The sequence below is a fragment of the Lathyrus oleraceus genome, chromosome 7, assembly GCF_024323335.1.
Source record: "Lathyrus oleraceus cultivar Zhongwan6 chromosome 7, CAAS_Psat_ZW6_1.0, whole genome shotgun sequence".
NCBI lineage: Eukaryota > Viridiplantae > Streptophyta > Magnoliopsida > Fabales > Fabaceae > Lathyrus > Lathyrus oleraceus.
In genome coordinates this window covers 543,310,758-543,332,989 of record NC_066585.1, presented here as the reverse complement: position 1 = coordinate 543,332,989, position 22,232 = coordinate 543,310,758, and the positions used below count along the sequence as shown (strand labels likewise).

The following is a 22,232-nucleotide window of genomic DNA, read 5'->3' as shown; positions in this document are numbered from 1 at the left end:
CAAATTCCATCTAGGTCACTCATGTCCCTTAGCATGCTTCGTGGAGTACCCATCAACTGTCTTTATGGTCATCCAATTACGGATAACGTTTGATCAGCAATAAGGCACTCGACTCTACATCTAGGGTCCATAGTGGTTTCAGGTTGAAGGGTGGTATACACCATTATCACCATGAGAATAACTTATGACACTTTGCATAACATTCTATATAGTATTCTCATAGTGGGTCAATCCAGTATAAATATTACTCTTAATATTCATACCTATGTTTAAGACTTAATAACTCCTTATCCATGATCCATGAGATGTGATCATCAGCCTATATACATAATAGTCTTAATGCTTTATCTCACTTCACAATAAAGCTCGACTACTGATACTTTAAGAATAGTGTCCTTATGTTTAATGTGATCTCATGATTAAGTCACACTTGATACATTAAACGGACTATCTATTCTAGGGACTTTATTAAACAAACATAATAAAGAAAAAGCCTTTTATTATTAATAAATAATTCGATACAAGTACCAAAAGTATTTGCCTCTAGAGCTTACACCAACAAATAGGTGATAGCAAATTAACTTGTAAGGTTCCACCATCATTTAGGGAAACATATCCAAGTATGGTCGCTAATGCAACTCAGTCAACTCAAGCCACTCAGTCAACACAAGCCACTCACCCATGTTATGTCACTCAAGAAACTCATGTCAGACATGCAAAGGCAAAGAATTGATCAAAAATGAACATTAGTAAGGAATCAACATGTGATGTATCCTTAGGTCTTACTACCAGATTAACTGTTGCAAAGATTATAACATGACCTACTACCATGATCAAATAATCTTAAACAAAGAAGATAACTTAGTTTAAGAATGTTAGTTTATGAATTTTGTAGGTTTATGAATCTTGTTAGTTTATGAATGGTGTTAGTGAATGTTGTTGAGCATATTTTGTATGTTTTTTTGGACAATGAATGTTGGATCAATAGGTAAGTTAATGAATGTTTGAACGATATTAATGAATGTTATAGTATTTTAATCATGTTGAGTCTATTTGTATTTTTTAATGCCATTAACAAACTGATACAACTCAGGTACCAATTAGGTTTAAAATGAAATGGCTTATGTTCTTCTGTTTTTTGTTTTTTGTTTATGGATATAGTTTTGAAATGGTACAAAGTATGTACTCAGTTTCTAATGTAATTGATAAATTTGACTAGCAACTTTGAACTGGTAAAAAGCATGTAATCAATTTCTAATGTAGTTGGACTATGTAAGTCATATAGACATAAATTGGAAATATTAGTAAATAAAAGGCCTTGATGTAAGGGTTTGGTGAAAGAATATGCAATCTGATTAGAGCTAGACACAAGAAGAAGAAAAAGAAGTTTGTTCTGAATTTTCTCTCGAATCACATGACAATCAGTTCCAATGCATTTTCTTATTTCATGAAATGTAGGGTTGTATGCTAAGTAAGTAGTTGATTTTCTGTCACAGTATATGGAGGAAGGCATAGGTAGTATGATGCAAAAATCATAAATGAGGTGATGAAGCCATTGAAGTTTACAATACAAGGATGCAAGAGCTCGATATTCTGCCTCAATTGAATATCTAGACTGAGTGTTTTTCTTTTTGGTTTCTCATGAAATGGTGAAGTGTCAAGGAAAACACGGTAGCCAATGATGGATTTTAGAGAATCGGGGCATCTTGCCCAATCATAATAAGAAAAACCATGGAGTTTGACAGGAGTAATGCTAAAGAAGAAGATGGCTTATCCAGTGAGGATTTGAGGTATTTGAGAATGTTTTTGGTAGGATTAAATTAGGTGTCAAAGGTTTGGATAGAAACTGGCTTAAATGTTGGACAAAGAATGAAATATTTGGTTTGATATGAGTGAGGTAGAAAAGTCTTTCAATGAGTCTTCTTTATGAAGTAAGGTCTTCTAGGGGATTTCCTTCATGATGTGAGAGTTTGGTAGTGGGATTTATAGGAATAGGTGATGGCTTGGCTCCTATGTAACCAGTTTCCTAAAAGAGTTCAAGGGTATATTTTCTTTGATTGACAATGATGCCTTCCTCTAATCTTGCAATCTCAAGTCCAAGAAAAAATTTGAGGTAACTAAGGTCTTTGATGAAACACTGGTTGTCAAGAAAAGACTTGACATGAAGAATCTCGGGTAGGCAATTGTCTGCAAGCACTATGCCATCTATATAAACCAAAAGTGTTGTAAAGGAAATGTTATCAGACTTTATGTAGAGGGAATGATCATCTTCTAATTGTATATATCCCTAAGTAAGAAGTGTTTGAGAGATTTTTGAATACCATTGTTTGCTTGCTTGCTTCAAGCCATATATAGATTTGTGAAGTTTGCAGACTTAAGGAGGAAAGGACTGAGAAGCAGGATGACTAGGAGGTAAAGCCATGTACACTTCTTCATTCAAATCACCGTGTATGAAATCATTATTGACATCCAACTGTTGGAGGTTCCAATGTTTAATCGCAACCAAAGCAAGAAGAATCCTGATTGTTGTAAGTTTGGAAATATGAGATAAAAAGTATCAAAGAAACCAACTCCTTTTAGCTGAGTGTAGCCTTTGGAGACAAGTGTGGATTTATGTCTTTTAATGGTGTCATCTTCTCTATGTTTGACTTTGTAAACCCACCTACAACCAACAATACTCTTGCCTGGTGGAATATCAACAAGAGACCAAGTAAGATTTTGATCAAGGCAAGTAATTTAGTTTCCATGGCTTGTTTCCAAAAAAATCATGTTGAAAGGCTTGTTTATATGTTTTTTGTTCAATGTGAGTTAATATAGAACAACAAAAAGTTTGATAAGAAGGATTTTAATGTTGATAGGAAAGGACAAATGATAAGGGATATGCAGTATGATTATGAGCAACATGAGTATTATGCAACGCAGAGTTACAATGAAATTAATGCATATAAGAGGGTTGTCTTACAGTTCTAGTGGATTTTCTCAAAGGTGAAGAAGTAGGGAGATCATTAGTAACAAGAGGTTTAGGAGGGGGCATCTGTGATAGGTTCAGGATGAGCATTTGTGGTAGGTTCAGGAGGAGCATCTATGGGATCAAGGTTTAAAGAGATGGGAGAGGGAAGATTTGGTTGGTTATGTACAAGTTTAAGTGTAGGTTCAGGTTGGGAAGGCACATATGTAGTTTAAAGAGTATCATCCAAAAAGATAAGAGACCTGAGAAGGATCTTGTTCAGGAAGAGGTGATGAAGAGGTGGGTTTAGGTGTTTTAAAAGGAAAATGTGTTTCATAAAAAGTAACATGTCTAGAGACAAAGATGTTATGAGAATTTAGGCCATATAGGATGTATCCCTTTGTTTCATCTTTAAAACCAAGGAATACATACTTTCTAGCTCTAGCATCAAATCTACTTCTATGATCTAGAAGGGAAGAGGCGTATCAGAGTCAACCAAAGACTTTGAGGTGAATGATGGACATTGGTTCCTGATATAACATCTCATAAGGACACTTATATTTAAGAAGAGGTGTAGGGAGTCTATTGATGATGTGAATGGCATGTTGTGTGGCAAAAGTTTACATGTTAAGGGGCAGGTTGGCTTGGAAAGAAAGGGATATGGCCATGTTCATGATGTGTTGGTGTTTTCTCTCCACCACACCATTCTGTTGTGGAGTTTCAGCACAAGATTTTTGGTGAAGGATACCTTTAGATTGGAAAAAAGAATGCAGGGAAAATTCAAAACCATTACCTATTATGAAACATTTCAAAGTGTTGTGAAACTGATTTTCTATGTAGGAAACAAAGCTAATGATGTTTGTTTTAGTTTCATCCTTAGATTTCAAGAAAATAATCCATGTAAATCTACTGAAACTGTCTACCAAAGTGAGGAAATATTTGTGACCTAAGAGGAATAAAGTGGAAAAGAGGCCTTAAAGGTCACCTTGCAGTAATTCAAAAGGAGCATTAGAAGTAGAAGTGCTTAAAGGAAAAGATAATCTCTTTTGTTTAGAATAATGACAAGAGTCACAAGGAGACCAAGTATTTTTATTTGATACAAAGTGAAAAAATTTGAATCTCATGCAAGCCAACATTAGAAGTGTGGCCTAGTCTATAATTCCATACAAGAGAATTTGTAGTATAAGTGGTATTACAAGTAGATGATTCATTCATAACATATGCAGAGTCTATGACATAAAGTCCCTTGAAAAGTTTAGATATACCAATAGGTTTCTTGGTAATGTTCTGCAAGATATGAAAGGAATCATAAATAAATTGCACAAAACAGTTATTAGACAAAGCAAGCTTAGGAATGGATATGAAATTTACATTAAATGAAGGTATATGCAAAACATGATGCAATGTAAGATGAGAAGAGATATTGAGAGAGATAGAAATATGAGTAATAACATGAGTACCATTAGGTAATAACACATAAATAGGGGTTATGGTGTGATAAGAGACAAAATAAGTAAGGGTAGAGGTAATATAGTTAGTGGCACTAGTGTCATAATTTAGAGGTTAGTGTGCTTACCCTCAGGAAGAGATGACTTGGACGTCAAGGCAAGACGTGTGCTAAAAATATCATTAGCTAAAGGGTTAGAATATGGTTGAGATTGTTGCAACAAGTCAAGTAGATTGTGCTGCTAATCTTGAGTAAAACTAAAGGTCTTGGAATTTGAAGACCCTATAACCGAAGAGTCATTATTAGCCTTAGAAACATCAGAAGCACTAGGTTGAGGTGTTTTGCCCTTGTTCTTGAATCCTTGAGGATATCCATGCTTGACAAAGCAAGTTTCAATCGTGTGGTTTGTTATACCACAATGAGTGTAGGCACAGTTTGTGCCTCTAAGAGGATATCCATGCAGCAGTAGGATCTAAAGCATCAGTAGGAGGAAAATCAAGGATATGAAGATAAAACTCACTTTCTTGTTGAATGATCATGGAAAAAAACCGTGTGTAAAAGGTTCATGAGCCTTATTTTAGATTTGGTGGCGTTGAACTTTTCATTAAGCCCTTTGAGAAAACGTATGACATAATCTTGATCTTGATACACCTGCAGGGAAGTGATGCCATTGGCGCTACACTTAATGGAGCATCTGTAGTGGGGAATATGTCTATAGTTTTCCAATTCATCCCAAAGGACATTCATCTTGGTGAAGTAATCTGAAACATCCATAGAACCTTGTCGAATCTTGTAGATTTCTTCTTGAATGTCTGAGATATAAAAGATGTCACTTTGAGAGAACCTAGTCTTAAGATTCAACCAAATGTTCGATGCAGAATCAATCCAAAGAACCGATCTTGCAACGGATTCACTAATAGAACGTTGAAGCTAAGCAAGAACCATGGTGTTGCACCTAATCCATGGAGCAAACAAAAGGTCAATGGTTTTAGGATTATGGAGAGTGTCATCAATGAATTTTTTCCTTGTTCTTGGAGATCAATGTAATATGCATAGATCTAGCCCAAGAATGGTAATTCTTGTTGTCCAAGGGTGGAGAAACAAGAATGAGTGTCAAGTTCTCATTAGGATGAAGATAATAGGGATTAGATGAGTTTGTAGAAAAATATCCATAATTGACAAGAGCCATTAGAGAATAGGAGATGAAGTAGAAGAAAAATTAGAGTAGGTGAAGGAAAAGAAAAGGAATGGAGGTGGAAATTGCTCGTGATACCATGTTAATATGGTAACTTGTAACATAAGGCACTCATTCTCATTAGAATTAAATAAGATAAAACTTGCATGAATTAAGTACAAATATGGATCCCACTATATATAGAGTCCAATGATAAGTTGGTTAATCAACAAAACGTAACAACCAAGAAACCAATTATCTAACTAACTAAAGGAAAAAAGGGAAACTTGCATAACAAGCAAGTGAGAAGCTACTCACTAACACAATGTCGAACGCGATGATCCATCAACATTAAACTAACAATCATCACTAAAGATATGTCTTTAAATGAAAATTTTCAAATTGTTTTTATTATTTACAACCTACCCCCTAGTTTAGAAGATTTCAAAAAAATTGCTTCGCCATAAAACAAATGAATTTTAAAAGAGTCTGACCATTTGCGTTCAAGTTGAAGAAGAATCTCATAGACAAGATTAAAAATTTTTGGTTGTTTCAAACAACAAAAATAAATTTGGTGAAGTTCTTAAGCCATTTGGAAAACCATTAAAGAATCGGAACCGCAATGTTGTGAACTAAATTAAGAACGGGAACCCTTCAAGGGCCCTAATTACTTCAACTGATAGGAAACAACCACCAATGAAATTGATATGTTTAAGGTTTTTATGAACGAAATTGAAAATCTCTTTATTAAGAATGAAAATGAAGCGGTTGAAAATCATATCAGTAAGAAAATTAAGAGACTTCATAGTGATATGGGAACTGAGTATGATTCTAGTTTTTTTAATCAATTTTATAAACAACATGGAATTATACACTAAACGGATACACCATATTCTCTTGAACTAAATGGTAAAGCAAAAAGAAAGAATATAATTTTTACTGAACTAGCCATTGCTATTATATTGAATTTTGGTGATATATCTCACTAATGGGAGAAATTGTATTGATTGTTTGCTATGTCCTGAATAGAGTTATCAAGGCTAAAAATAAGATCTCTCCTTATAAGATATTGAAGAAAAGACAACCAAACTTGTCTTACTTTAGAACTTATGGTTGTTTGTCTTATGCTAGGATTTCAGATTCAAAATGTGTTCAACTCACTAGTAGAGCCTATCAATGTCTATTCATTGGTTATGCAGCAAACAGTAAGTCATATAGGTTTTATGACCTAAATGCTAAAGTGGTCATGGAATCAAATGACGTTGAATTCTATGAAGACAGCTTTCCTTTCAAATCGAGAAATAGTGGGGTCACTTAATCAGATCATATTCCAATTATAAGAAGCACTGAAAGCAACGAGTAAGTAGAAACGTAACTTTGACGAAGTAAAAGAGTAAGAGTTGCTAAAGACTATGGGCCCAACTATGCGGCTTATGTAGTATAGAATATCCAACAAATCTTTAATAAGTATTGTTATCTCTGCATGCATATTTGTGACAAGAAACTATTAATGATGATTTATATTCTCTAGAATCCAATAAGACCTGACACTTAGTAGACTTGAATCTTGGTTGCAAATCAATTGGTTGTAAATAGGTTTTGAAAAATAAAATAAAACCTGATGGAACAGTTGATGAGTACAAGTTCTTCCTTGTAACCAAAGGTTTTAGGCAAAGAGAAAATATATATTTCTGCAATTTCTTCAATTACTAGAATTACATTCATTAGGTTATTGGTTTCAATTGACGATATTTATAACTTAATATAACACCAAATGAATGTTAAAATAGATATTTTTAATGGTGACTTAGAAGAAGAAATATATATGGACCAATCAGAAGGGTTTGTGATTCATGGACAAGAAAACAAGGTTTATATGTTAGATAAGTCTTTGTATGGTCTAAAATAAACATCAAAGAAATGGTGTGAAAAGTTTCATAACTTAATAATACCAAATGGGTACAAAGATAATAAAAGTGACAAATACATTTATTAAAAATCTGAAAATGACATTTGCATTATCATATGTCTCTATGTAGATGACTTACTCATATTTGGATTAAACATTAAAGTAGTGAATGTTGTGAAATCCTTGTTATGTAACATCTTTGATATGAAAGATCTCATAGAAGTCAGTGGGATTCTTGGAATCAAGATCACTAGATCTAGAAAAGGAATATCTTTTGATCAATCTCACTATATTGAAAATCTTTCATATCATATGATCCAAGTGTAAAACTGTTTAACAAAACTAGTGACAATGTTAGTAAAATTAAGTATGCAAGCATCATGGATAGTCTTAGGTATATCACTTATTGTACGAAATCCAACATTAAATATGTCGTAGAATTGGTGTGTAGATTTACTAGTAGATCGAGTAATGAGCATTGACAAACCATTAAAAGAGTCATGTGATACCTTAAAAGAACATTAGTCTTGGTATACATTACTAGAGTTTCCTACAGTACTTGAAGGATATAGAGATACAGACTAGAACACCTTATCATATGATTCCAAAGAAACTAGTGGATATATAATCAATATAGTTTGAGGAATTGTATCTTGGAAATCAATGAAACAAACTATCTTGGCTCAGTCCATGATGGAGTCTAAAATGATAGCATTGGAAACTGTTATTGAATAAGAAAGTTGGTTATAATGTTTGCTAGTTGAGATCTCTTTATGGGGGAAAAATCTATGTCATTTGTGTTGATCCATGTGATAGTACTGCGGCTATTGCAAAAAATTAAGAACCATTACTATAATGGTAAGAGGGGTTAAATAAGAAGGAATCGCAACACTATTGGATTTTATCTCAAAAGGGATTGTAAGAGTGGATCATGTATCCACTGGTCAAAATTTAACAGATCCTTTGACGAAAGGATTAGTTAGAGAGAAAGTCTATAATACATCCAAGAAGATGAGATTGATTTTTATAGAGAAGTGAGTTGCTCATGATGGTAACTCGGCCTAATAGACTGGAGATACCAATAAATATGTTCAATAAGTAATAACAAGTTGTGTTGTGAGTAATATGAGATTATCATGCTAGTATAAATAAGATAAGGATATATCTTGAAGCGATAATAGGATAAGATAATAAAAACTCTTAATAGATTTATAATTTGTATAAGTGAGTACGTAGCTACAAGAGTACTTTTGATAGACTCACTTGTGTGATTGTGGAACTTATGTTTGTTCCTATGAAATTTCGAGATAGAATTTCTAGAGTCTTCATTAAACTAGGATAGACAGATGTTTAGAATGCACCTAAAGAAAAGGTTGTGTTTGGGTTTGACGTATGAGATAAGTTCAAGACATTTGTGTCAGTCTTGTTGAATCGGAATCTTAATTGCTACGGAAAGGTTCAAGTCATAGACACCTCTTTTTATACATAATCTTAGAAACATATGGTGTTACTTCTACCCAAGAACACTTAGATGAGATGGTAAGTGATATGTCCCAACTTAACTAGAGGTCTTGGATTCGAATCTAGCCATGGGCATGCAGGCAATTTATACCTGATTTCTAACCATATTATATATATATGGTGTTACTTCTAACATACTTTGAAAGTTATCAATTTCATCAAAATATAGTAAGCTGTAAAGTGATTGTTAACAATTGATTGTTACTATACTACTCTTACTATATTGTAAAGTGTCAAATTATCTTATTGATCATATTCTTCTAATAGATTGTTACCGTCATATTCTTTAATACATTGAATATTTTCTGCATGCACATTTGCAAGATCATAATAAACTGAAAAAGAAAAAAATGTTAAAAGATTTAGCACTACTACATTTTTTAGACTAAATTCAACCAAGAGTTCTGATCAAATTGAAAAGAGAAAAAAAATCTCTGTTTAAATTCTTATTGACCAATATTTGTTAATTAATAATCTTCTTAATGGATCACTTTCACTTTAGTTTCATATTGATTCTAGTTCTAGACAGCCATATAAAGTAGTTTAAATGGTAGCATTCAGCGACCAAGAGAAAAAAGTATAGATTACGCGTGCTTTCATGAATCATAGAAATCCAAAACTTGTTATCATTTTCAACAAGTAGAAACTTTACTTGCCATTATATGTTCCTTTCTTCACAAACACTCAAAGATCAACAGTTCAAACACTTTGATTATCTTTTTCCATCCATGCATTCATCCAAATTTTAGAAGAATTTATTTAAGGAATATCACTGAATCATCAGCTTCTTCTGTGGGCCATATTCAATACAAAATCTGAATTAGTCATTTAACCTTTAGTGGGTGCACATTCACATGCTAAACTTTTTTTAAATTGTAGCTATAATAGGTAGCATGTATTGTAAACTTTTTATTTTCAATAACCACTCATTTTGTTTCTTTCTGGATTTTAAAAATATATTCCAATATGAATTGCAAACTTTTGTTATTATAGTGAAACATAAATAAATACAGCTTCAGAGCTGTTTTTCCTATTCTTAACAATTAGGATGGCCAAGAATATGAATATGTTAAGGCCAAAAAGAAGAAGATGATGTCATATTAAAAGGAAGAAGAATGCACCATGATACATATTATAAATTGTAATGAAAAATACCAGCATCATTTTGATATGTACGTGTCATAAAAGAGTAGCAATGTAGCATTAAATAGTGATATAACTTATAAGCTGACTATCAAAACTTATTTATTATCACTCTTGATCACTACTCAAACAAACTTATTTCGACGTTTTTAACTACTATTATTAGATATATATTTATAATATTTTAATTATTTTACAAGTATAAATTATTTGGATTTAATTAAATTTATATAAATATTTATTTTCGTGTTTAAAACTAATTTTGATTTTTAAATTCTTATAACTCAACTAAATCTGATTTTAAGTTCAACGAAAATAAGATTTTGTTTTAAAATTTTCAAAACAAAAAGTTAGCCCAAACCCAAAACAGAGCCTTAGGTGCCTTAGGTATTTTTGGATTTTTTTTAGTTGCCATATACTACTAAACTAGATTTAGGGCATTTCTTATTTTGTTTAAATTTATTTCGAATATGCATTTTCGAAATATTTCAGAGATAAACTTATGTAATTGTTATTTAGAGTTTTTACAGTCCATCATCTTCTTATAATTTTGTTAAAGGATAATTCAGTATTTTAATACTCTGCCTACGTGGCATTATTGTTTGTCTATATAAGTAGTAGTGTGCTTAGCCATTAAGTAATGTAACAGTCTGCACACATCAGAGCAGTGTGAATGTAGTGTGTGTGCAACCATTTTGATGTAACCGTTTTAGCAGAGTAGTAGAAGTTTGTTATTCTCTCTTCTCTCTCTTCTTCCATCTTCATTTTTTATATTTTGTGCACCAACAATTGGTATCTAGCTGGTTCAGATCCACGGGGAAACACGAGTGAATGGTGAGGCGTTATGTGATTGACTTCGTTTCTTAAATTCGTGTTGAATTTCTAAATCGGAATTGTAACAGAATCACATTTCTTTATTCTACGGGATTATAAAACACTAGTGTTTTGTGAGATCTGAGTGATTTACACAAGATTGAAGATGAACGGAAACAGTAATCTGAGTACTAAGCTTTCAGTGTCTGATGGAAAGAACTGGAATCGGTGAATGATTCAGATGTGTGTGTTATTTGGCGCTCAAGATGTTCTTGATCTCGTTAATGATGGTTACGTTCAGGTTGCACTTCCAGAAAATACGACGGATGCGTAGAGAAATGCTTAGCGTGATCTAAGGAAGAAGGATCAAAGGCATTGTTCTACATCCATCAGTGTGCGGATGTGAATGTATTTGAGAAAATCGCTTATTCAACGAAGGCGAAGGCTACGTGGGACACACTGGTACGGTGCTCCGGTGGTGATGCTTCAATGAAGAAGGTAAAGCTTCAGTCTCTATGTAAGCAGTATGGAAATCTCAGCATGAAAAATAATGAGAAGGTATCTGACTACATCTCTATAGTGATTCTGATCACAAATGAGATGAAGTCGTATGGAGAAATTCTCTCTGAAGAAAGTATTGTTGAGAAGGTACTTAGGTCTCTTACTCCTCAGTTTGATTACATTAGGGTAGAAATTGAACATTCTAAGGATCTTAGCACCATGAGAATTGAAAAGCTGCAAAGCAGTCTAGAGACACAAAAGTTGCGTCTGACTGAGAGAAACTCTGAAATGGAGGTAGAGCATCAGGCTTTGAAAGCAGCTTCTAGTAAGAAATATCATAAGCAATCTTGGTCAAGAGCCAGGAAGAGATCTGATGGTGTTCAGAAGTCAAAAACATTAACTTTTAAAAGGGAGAAAAATGCTCAGAAGCGGAAGGAGAAGTATGACAAGAAGAAAGTTTTGTGTTATTGTTGTAAGAAGTTTGGTCATTTCGCTGTTGATTGTTGGTCAAACAAGGAAATGAAGCCAGAAGAAGCAATTGTAGACAGGGGACATTATGATGATGAATCTATGATATTGATGGCTTCTATATGTGATGATACGTATTTGGCATACTGGTAGTATATGAACATTGGCTGCTCAAATCATCTTACTGGAAATAAGAAATGGTTGGTTGACTTTGACTCTAGAAAGAGGACAAAGATCAAATGTGTTGATGATAAATACCTCAATGTTGAAGGTATGGAAAATGTCAGAGTGGTTCTGAATAATGATAAAGCAACATTGATTCTGAATGTGTGGTATGTTCCTGGAATGAAAAGTAATTTGATGAGTGTAGGTCAATTAATTGAGAAATTATTTTCAGTTACCATGATGAAGGACAATCTTTTGAAGTTATATGACTGTAATCAAAAGTTGATTATGAAGTCAGAACATGGAAGGAATATAACGTTCAAAGTGAATGTTAAAACTACAGACTCTGAATGCCTTAGTGCAATAAGTGTTGTGAAGGAGAGTGAGTTGTGGAACAAAAGATTTGATCATCTGAACTTTAGAAGCTTAGGACATCTAAATTCAAAGAAGTTAGTACATGGAATTCCTGCAATTAAGAAGTCGGAGAAGTCATGAAATGTGTGTATGAGAGGAAAGAAACCAAGACTGTCATTTGCATTTGAAATTCCTCCAAGAGAAAGCATGTTCTGGGTGTGGTGCATTCCGATGTGTGTAAACCATTTCCAGTACCTTCACTTGGAGGGAATAAATATTTTGTGTCATTTGTTGATGAGTTCACAATAATGACATGGGTATCCCTCATAAAGTTCAAACACAAGGTGTTTGCTGAATTTAAAAAACTCAGAATCAAGGGTGAGAACCAAAGTGGTCAGAAGCTAAAAGTTCTCAGAACTGATGGTGGGGGTGAATATAACTCTATAGAGTTCATAAAGTTCTATGAGGAGAATGGAATTGAGCATGAGGTGATTACTTCATACACTCCTCAACACAATGGTCTTGCTGAAAGAAGAAACTGAACTTTGTTTGATATGACAAAGAGCATGTTGAAGGAGGAGAAGCTACCTCACACCTTGTGGGGAGATGTTATTGCTACCAGTCCACTTATTCAAAGGTGTCCAACCAAGAAGCTGAAGGAAATTGTTTCTTTAAATAAGTGGACTGGAGATAAGCAAAGTGTGAGCCATCTGAAAGTGTTTGGTTTTGTTTGTTACAAACATGTTCCATATGCTAAGAGAAGGAAGTCGGATGACAGAAGCATAGTTATGTTGCTTGTAGGGTACCACAGTACAAATGTTTATAAGCTTTATTCTTATGTTACTAACAAGGTTGAATTCAGTATATATGACATTGTGAAGGAATCAGAAGCGTGGGATTGGAGTAAATCTCAATCCAACTCTGGTGTAGAGTTAACCTCTAAAGACACTTTAGAATCTTTCTGAAGATGAGTCAAAATCAAAAGATGATTCTGAAGGTGACTCTAAAGGCGAGTCTAACTCCGATGGCGAATCTGATTTTGATCCAAATTCTGAAGGTGATTCAGACTCTGAGAATATTCCAGACTCTGAAGGTGGTACTTCTGGGGTTCCAGCATCTGATATTGTTTCAGTGTCCGAAGAAGATTCTGAACAAGTTCAGAGTCCACAAAGAATCAGACAAATACCAAAAAGATTTGCAGAGTTTGACATGTTGCAAGATACTAAAGTATACTTTGAAGGAGAAGTCATTGAGTGTGCCATTTTAGTTGACTCTGAAGGAGAAGTCATTCGGTGTGTCATGTTGGTATACTCTGAACTAGCAAGTATTAAAGAAGCGCTCAAGAAGAAAGTGTGGTTAAAGGTCATGAAAGAAGAACTTGAGACTATAGAAAGAAACAAGATTTGGAAGTTGACTGAGCTTCCAAAGAATAAGAAAGTCATCAGTTCCAGATGGGTTTTTAAGGAGAAACTGAAGTCAGATGGATCAATTGGAAAACACAAAGCGATGTTAGTGGCAAGAGGCTTTCTACAGAAACCTGAGTTAAACTACTTTGAGGTGTTTGCTCTTGTAGCGAGACATGAGACAATCAGACTGGTGATTGCGGTAGCTGCTTACAGGAATTGGCCTCTTATGTATTTAGATGTGAAATCTGCATTTCTGAAGGGTCTATTACAAGAAGTGGTATATGTGTCACAACCTCCTGGATTTGTGAAAAAAAAACAGAAAGAGATGGTATACAAATTGCATAAAATCTCGTATAAACTGAAGCAAGCTCCTAGAGCTTGAAATCTGAAAAATTGATTCAATTTTCAAGCTTCAAGGATTCAAAAAGTTTGAGATGGAGTATGGCATTTATGTTCAGCATACTTATGAAGGTAATATGATTATGGTCTGTCTCTATGTTGATGACGTATTGTTAACAGGGAGTTGTAAACGTGAGATAACTAAGTTCAAGAAGGTGATGATGATGAATGTGTTTGAGGTAACTGATCTACGAAAGATGATATATTTCCTAGGGATGGAGTTTATGTACTTTGGGAAGGGTATCATTTTGCATCAGCTGAAATATGAACTTGAGCTTCTGAAGAGATTCGAGATGCTGAATTGTAAGGTTGTTGTCATACCGTCAAAAACAAATCACAAATTGGATTATGATTCTGAAGATGATGATGTAGATGCCACAACCTTCAAGCAGTGGGTTGGCTCTCTAAGTGTAATACCAAACCTGGTATTTGATATGCAATTGGAATGGTTAGAAGGTTCATGAATAAACTGAAGTGGTCTCATTATCAAGTTGTTGTCAGGACTCTGAGGTATATTAAGGGGACTCTGAAGTATGGAATTTTGTTCTCTTCTAGTGAAAAGGCTAATTCATAGTTGATGTGTTACTCAGACTGTGATTGGTGTGGAGACAGAATTGACAGAAGAAGTACTTCTGAATATTTGTTTAAATATTTGGGAGGTCATATTTTTTGGTGTTCCAATAACAACCAGTTGTTGCTTTGTCAACCTGTGAAAATGAATATATTTTAGGTGTTGTGGTTGCATGTCAAGCTGTTTGACTTCTGAATTTACTGTAGGATTTGAAGATCAAGGTAAACAAGTCTATGAAATTAATGATTGATAACAAATTTGCAATCAATCTTGCCAAAAACCCATTGTTACATGGAAGAAACTAACATATTGAGACTAAGTATCATTTTCTAAGAAGTCAAATTCAGAATTGAGTGCAAGAAATTATGCATCGTAACACCCAGAAGCAGCTGGTAGATGTTCTGACGAAAGCGATCAAAACTGATCAATTTCTCCACTTGATAGATTCAAAATCGATAACATGAAATAGATATTATAAACTATCACATGCTCTAAGAATCAAACATCAAAAAAGTTTCTCCAAGCATTATGATACATTCTACCATCAACTACATATTAAAGAAAATGTTTATGATATGAGAATTTTTAAGAAAGGGAGCAAGAGAATGAGAAATAGTGTTTTCATAGAACACCCTTAGATTTGGATTTGTAAGTACCAAAATTAGGGAATACCCTTCAAAATAAGTACCAAGAGCTGTCAAACATAGTTGACAAAGAATCTGCAGAGTATATTACGATACGCATTACATGAAGTTTTCACATTCATTTAGAGTCTCCATTATAACATGATTCAAACAAACTCAGATTTAATGCTATTCCCATAGATGCATAATTGTTCAAAAGAAAGTAAAGATTCTGAGTCTAAATCACCTCACACAGGCATTGATTATTCAAACCAATCACATTCAAAAACTCAAAATATTTGAACCAATCAATCACAAGACAGTTCTTATAGCATCAAAGCACAAACCTCAATTTAAATTCAATTCAATCCTGTTCAACCTTCACTCCCTTCAAAGAAAACAGATGCTGCGAACGGGAGGCATTGAGGATGATCGGGTAAAAGCTGCTCCCTACCAAGATAAAAGAGAAGGAAGAAGAAACACATGAAGGAAAAGTTAAATTGTCCAAGCTGAAAAACTAATGCAGAAAATGCTGTAAGCAGGAGCTCCGAATGATTGTAGAACGGACCACAAGGCACGTCAACAACAGTATATGCAGTGGTCAGGAAAATCCAGAGATTTTTAGAGTATGGATGAGCTAGAAAAAGTAACAGGCTCAAGTTTGAAGTAATTACAAGTATGGACAACTTCAAATGTATTTTTTATATAACTTCAAATGTTGATTGTACAAATATTTATAAAACATAAACTAAACTATTTTTCTCTATGATGTTGCTTTCCCCTTTTTCTAATAAAGAATATTTGCCAACTTAGCCCTATTTGTAGCAATGTAACTTGCAGAGTTTGATCCAAAATAAAATCAGATTACAAAAAGTCGATGTCATTTTCCTGATATTCTAGGACAATGGAAGCAAGAGCTAGCCTATAAGCAACAGATCTTAAGTTCCTGACAAGTACGTATATTTCCGTCCTCCTCTGCTTTAGGAGCATCCCCTTCCACTGTTCCGCTCTTAAATCAGATAGTAAAACTGCTTCACAAAATCCTTCGGCTACAAGCCTCTTGCTGCAATGATATTACACACTGTAAGATTCTCTACGAGGTATATAATCAGACTATTAGAAAAGGATAGGAATCAAAAGATACGATTTCAAACCTTCCTTGAACACAAGCTGTCGTGACAAAGCCAATAGGCCACCGGTGAGATTCTCTACCAATTGAATCATCTGGTATCTGCATTCCCCATTTACCGGAGGAATTTTCTTTGAAATATGATCTCATAGCAGACTCAGACAGTTTAAGTCCCGCTTCACTTTTCACTGAACTGCAAGACATTCACAATACATATACAATATAATAAGTTTTAACATTCCTATGAACTGATGGTTCAAAATTTAGAATAAAATACTCCAACCAACCCATATTGCCTCTTCAATGTCGAAAAGCCATCCCAAACCCCTCACTTTTTATAATTACCCTATGCTGATGTTTAATATGTTGTGTTATAGTACTTTTAAATTGTCAATTAATAGTTTACCATTATTAATGTGTGGAAATGACTAAGAATTGACTAATCAACTAACAAGTAACAGCCCTGTGAAAGTGAACTTAAAAAATTAGACTTATATTCTCTAAAACATGAAAGATTTTAAGTAGATTCTAAAACTAGAAAAGAAGCCGGAATAATTACATTTACTCTAAAATTCAATATCTATTTCAAGCGCAAGAAAAGAAGAACCTATTTTTCATTTTCATCCTGATATCATAGAATGAATGGAAAAAAGAACAGAAAAAAATCAAATTTTATTTTGTTAGCTACTTAGCTGCAATCCTTAACTAATTCAGAAACTCACAGAAAAATGAACGCTACGATAAAACACTGGCAACATCTAGTTATCCCGAAGCCAAACAAAACATTCTGTTTGGCAAATAAACAGCAAATTTTACAAGAATAATGGTCAATTCTTAATTTCCAACCAACAAAAATATTATTATTATTATTATTATTATTATTATTATTATTATTATTATTATTATTATTATTAATAGAACAAAAAATCCATAATTTCAGTGTTAAATTACCTTGAAGTCCATAAAGATATATCAGAAGGAAGTGGCGCACAAATAACTGCCCCCTCTTCAAAAAAGCCTTCCTTGAATGGATGAAGATGAACTCTTAAAAAACATAGCTTATGGTCATAAATGGCAGAACTTCTATGGCTCGTATCAAGCATTAATTCTCCCTTAATAAACTTAGAGATTCTGGCCTTTCCATCTGCTGCATAAGGAAATAATAGCAATCGAAATTTTTTGGTTTCATTGAGTAATGTAGTCAGCATACATCCTGTCCTTGCTACAGTTCCATCAAATGAATTCTCGGAGTCGATATTCGAAATTTTAAAGTTGCCAGGGCAAGACTTTGATAAGCAATTAGCATTGGTCAAATCTTCACCGGCTGAAAGGTCTAGAGTCTCCATTGAGCTAATCTCTTTGTTGAAAGTATTGTGAGCAATACCCCATGGAGGCGGGATGGGAACTCTCAAAGTCCTTACAGAAGGAGGACGAAGTTCTTCCTTTTGATTACATTCGGCAGCTTTAGCAGCCATGAAGCATGAGTATGCCTTGCAATCTGGGAAATCTTGAGGGAAAAATGGTATCCCCGACTGGAAAAAGAAAAAAGTTTTCAAGTAAAATTCAATACTTAATACAAAAAAACAGAAGACACAAAATGTATATTAGTGTTGTATGCAGTGCAAATACTTACATCAGATGCAATCCACTGCTTTTCTCGCAAACCTATTGCATGTGCCCCATTAGTGACAAGTGGAATCCAGAAGGCTTTAACCCAACTTAAGGGAAGAATAACAGACCATCTAGAAGATAACCAATAAAAGCATTCATTATATAGTTATACATAATATGAAAGGTTTTAACATTAATATTCAGGCAATGCAATGCAAGGAGCATGTTTGATCAATTGATCTTTGTAGCCCGCTAAACTTATGACAAGTTATCTCATTTTTTTCCAATGTGTCTTAAGCAAGTGATCACAAATATCTATCCTTTGCTTTCGAAGAAAAAAAAATAGTACTTGATATATATTCATAAACAACATTGGTAATTTCAAAAATAAAAATAAAAGGAAAAATATATTGAAAAAAATTTACCCCATGGTCAATTCCTTCATATCATTTTTTAAAAGCAGAATAGGGCAAGATCTTGAGCACGGCCCTTCGGAAGAGTTCGCCTCCCCAACATTTATGTCATCAAGGCAGAATTTAACCATGCGTTCACGGTGCTTCTCCATAGAAAGAACACTGTCTTCCACAGGAGGCTTCAAGCCTTTGGTGGTAGCATACCATAGATCATCAACATCAGACTGGCTATCTCTAAATTCTGACCAAGATAAAGAAGTCAAATCTTTGTTCTTTCCTAACATTCCTCCCAAATCAGCAAGCTCGTTGCAACTAGTTTCTTGTGCATCACTTAGAGCCTTAGTTGAAATTGGTTCCGTCTGAACAACAGTCTTTTTCGCAGGTAAATTCCGAGGATCCTTAACATTAAGAGATAACATTGCAAGAGAAGAAAAATGTTCCTCATTTATCAGTATGGAAGACTTTGTATCATGAGAAACGTGGTTTTTTTGCCACTGATTTTCTGAAATACTGTCACGCAAACATCAGCTATTTTGTATCATGAACATCAGTTAAACATGTAAAAATTAAAACAAGAGTGCTTTGCAAATTTAAACAACAAACCTTCTAACGGGATGCAATATTTTCTGAAGAAGTCGAAATGTCCCTGATCCCATTAATTCCAATTTTGCAAGTTTACCCTCAAGAGAAGAACAAGTGATCGAGATGCCTCTCTTTTCCATCTGAATAAATAGTAAAGATGAAAAAACATATAAAGTGAGTTCATATGCGGTTTACAATTCTTAGTTCTTTTTCAGGGAAATTAAAACCTTGGGACAAACAAATATAACTTACTTAGTGATTCATCCGACTAATTATCTCATTTTACTTTTTGTTTAAATGAATTGTCATCCAGAAGGAATAATCATTTTTGTAATTTCAGGCAAAAACATTTTTTTATCATTAATATTATACAACATTTGAAGAGTAATTAATGACAAGCTAGTGACATGCAAGGATCTATAATTATCTGAATCTTTATATGCTGTTAACTCAGGCATAAAAACATTTTATGTCCCAGCTCCCAGTCACGCTTATATTGAGATGAAATGAGCCAGAAGCCTTTCAAATAGGCAAAGCGATCAGGGAATAGTACAGTAAAATGAAATTGTTTGTTACATAAACCTACACGAGTAATAGCTCACTAGATTCTCCTTGCTTTCATCTTCATCCGGTACAAGAAAAATAATCAAAACAAAATACAATTAAAATGTTCATATAAGAATCTAAAGGCGAAAACTAACCTCTTTCTGGCAAGCAAGTTTTAGATTATCATATCCTTCTTCAAATGCAGCTGCGTGTATCCACACCCAAAGGTGCCTAGAAGAAGAACTACACTTCAACCTTTCTGACTTTTCACATAAATCAACATCAGGAATCAATTTTTCATCACTGACACCTAGGTCTGTGATATTTTCTAGGAATGTTGGTCGCCACATATAAGTTACTGGAGCAATTGGCTGAGAAACTGGTGCTCCAACTTGATGAAGCTGTCAATAAAGAAAAATTAATTTTGTTTGGCAAAACAACATGGCTCTTTCAACTACAAGAAACGGAAAAAGGATCACTCACCATTGCAGTTCCATAGGTTATACTAGAAATAACAGAATCACTGTGATTTCTGGGATATGTTTCTTCTATGGGAGAGGGCACAAGTACCATTCTTAATACTGAAACTAACGAATCCTGTAAACAGAACAACCTTAAATAAAGCTATGAGAACTAAATCATTATCATCAAAGGCTGAGCCTACAATAATTATAAACTACCTCTGGACCCTCCAATTGAACAGCAGAGTAATAGCTCGCATCGTGTACCAGCACCCCTTGTTTAAGCTTTTTCAACAACGCCCTCGAACCTTTCCCTCTAAATAAACACACAAAACCCATTTTAGTGCTACCAAAAGATGTAAAACACACACATACTTGTAGCATTAGGTTGCCATAATCCAGTTCAAATACATCGCAACTAAGTAATGCAACCTTGCACAATGAAATTAACAATATTCAAATTTATCAACTAACTCTTTCATAAGTTTCTCTTATAAAAAAAGACCAACCTTCCATGAAGACCCAGAGGAAGGTGGTAGCCCCACAATTTGGTCATGGAGAATCGCTTTGCATGCCAAACATGTGTTCTCAGCCTCTTGGTCCCATCCCCAGAAATACAAAGGCCACTCTCAGGGTTACTCTTAAGTTCATATCTTCGACGAACACGGCGAGGAAGCTGCATTAGAGATTCCTTATTCAAAACTGATCCCACGTCGACTGTATCAACTATTCCCACATTTCGTCTCTTTCTTCTGTGCCCCTTTCTTGCAATTTGGTCGTTAAATGATGTTGTTCTTCTTCTCTTGTTCCTTTGAGACTTATAATCACTGCTTAGCCTATTTTCAACAATACACTGAAGGCTATGAAGCTCTGTGGCACGGGATTCTGCAAACTTCTGCACATTGATTTTGCGAGGTGGTGCTACCACGGATGCTGAAACTTTAAGCTTTTTAGTTCCGTCTACAACCATTATTGAGAGCTAAGTAGAAAAAATAAAAATAAAAGATAGAGTTAGTTTGCAAATTACATTGTACAAATATAAACTACACTTTAAAGCATGAACAAAATCATTGACTTAATTTAACAATCCAATTAGATTTGAATTAACACAAGCATAGTCTAAAAGCAACTAAGCAATGCATAAATCCAGATTCTAATGTATCACTTGCAATTAGGGAAACAGAACAGAAACGAAAATTTTCAAAACTGATACAAATTTGAGGAATGTCATATAGGTAGGAAATTATTCATTCACCTATTTACGAATTCCTAGATTTCCTAACCAACCAGAGATTTTTCATAAACAATAATGAACATTCAAATTTCAACAACAGAAATTAGAAAACGATTGCATTCAACAATACTAAACAAACCTAATAGAGAGGGAATAGGAGAGGCAGTGAGAGGATAGTGTCAATAGAAAGATATAGCGGAGGGTGGTGGCTCGCGGAGGTGGGAGTGGGCGGTGGCGGTGGCGGTGGCGGGCGGAGAGGAGTGTGAGTGAGAACAGAGAAGAGGAATAGTGCCGATGAGATCACATATAATAAAAAATAATACCTCCGTCCCAAAATATGAGGGGAAAAAACAATCAATTAAAATTGTTTTTACATCATTCAAATTAATTTATTTCAACAAAATCTATTAAATTATTATGTTTTTAATTTTATTTTTTAACAGTGTAATTTTGATTTTTTTTCTCTAACGTTTTAAAACGGAGAGAATATACAATATATTACAAAATGATGTAAAAAAAAGGTGAATGGATAAATGGGGCACATGTATTTTTGAATTTAATGTCTGAATCTTTTTTTTGTCTGAGTCTTTATATCTCACTTTTTTGTTGGCGTTAGTCTGTGAGATTAGATTTCTTTTAAAAATAGATGATTGGACAAACGGCGCACACGTGGAATTATTTTATATCTGTTTTATATTCAACAAATTATATACGTGAATATTCTTTTATTTCCCACCAAAAATGCAATGTTGTTCAGAAAATATCTTTTTCTTTTAGTCCCTGTAAATTAGGGTTTTGTTTGTTGGAAGAAAAAA

General features: G+C 34.0%; 2 protein-coding genes across 2 annotated transcripts; one reads left to right on the top strand and one right to left on the bottom strand.

Moving 5' to 3' along the window:
* Positions 1–11,443: 11,443 nt before the first annotated feature.
* Positions 11,444–12,076, top strand: LOC127104903 (uncharacterized). The gene has a single exon (XM_051042043.1). It carries the CDS (start codon positions 11,444–11,446, stop codon positions 12,074–12,076), a length of 633 nt encoding a protein of 210 aa, XP_050898000.1.
* A 4,042-nt stretch (positions 12,077–16,118) lies between these two features.
* Positions 16,119–21,753, bottom strand: LOC127105370 (ribonucleases P/MRP protein subunit POP1). The gene is made up of 11 exons (XM_051042544.1): positions 21,557–21,753; positions 20,693–21,162; positions 20,403–20,499; positions 20,206–20,319; positions 19,878–20,123; positions 19,198–19,316; positions 18,607–19,104; positions 18,204–18,312; positions 17,522–18,102; positions 16,596–16,763; positions 16,119–16,504 (listed from the first exon to the last, which is right to left on the bottom strand). Exons 2-11 carry the CDS (start codon positions 21,151–21,153, stop codon positions 16,306–16,308), a joined length of 2,592 nt encoding a protein of 863 aa, XP_050898501.1. The 5' UTR covers positions 21,154–21,162; positions 21,557–21,753; the 3' UTR covers positions 16,119–16,305.
* Positions 21,754–22,232: the final 479 nt, after the last annotated feature.

What these genes read in the sequence shown, in the direction of transcription:
- LOC127104903 (XM_051042043.1), top strand. Translation starts at nt 11,444, where the DNA reads ATGAAGAAGGTAAAGCTTCAGTCTCTATGTAAGCAGTATGGAAATCTC.
- LOC127105370 (XM_051042544.1), bottom strand. Translation starts at nt 21,153, where the DNA reads ATGGTTGTAGACGGAACTAAAAAGCTTAAAGTTTCAGCATCCGTGGTA. An exon ending in TAACCTATGGAACTGCAATG is followed by an intron (nt 20,124 to 20,205) that starts GTGAGTGATCCT and finishes CTTTATTGACAG; the next exon opens with CTTCATCAAGTTGGAGCACC. An exon ending in AACTTGCTTGCCAGAAAGAG is followed by an intron (nt 19,317 to 19,877) that starts GTTAGTTTTCGC and finishes CTATTTATTCAG; the next exon opens with ATGGAAAAGAGAGGCATCTC.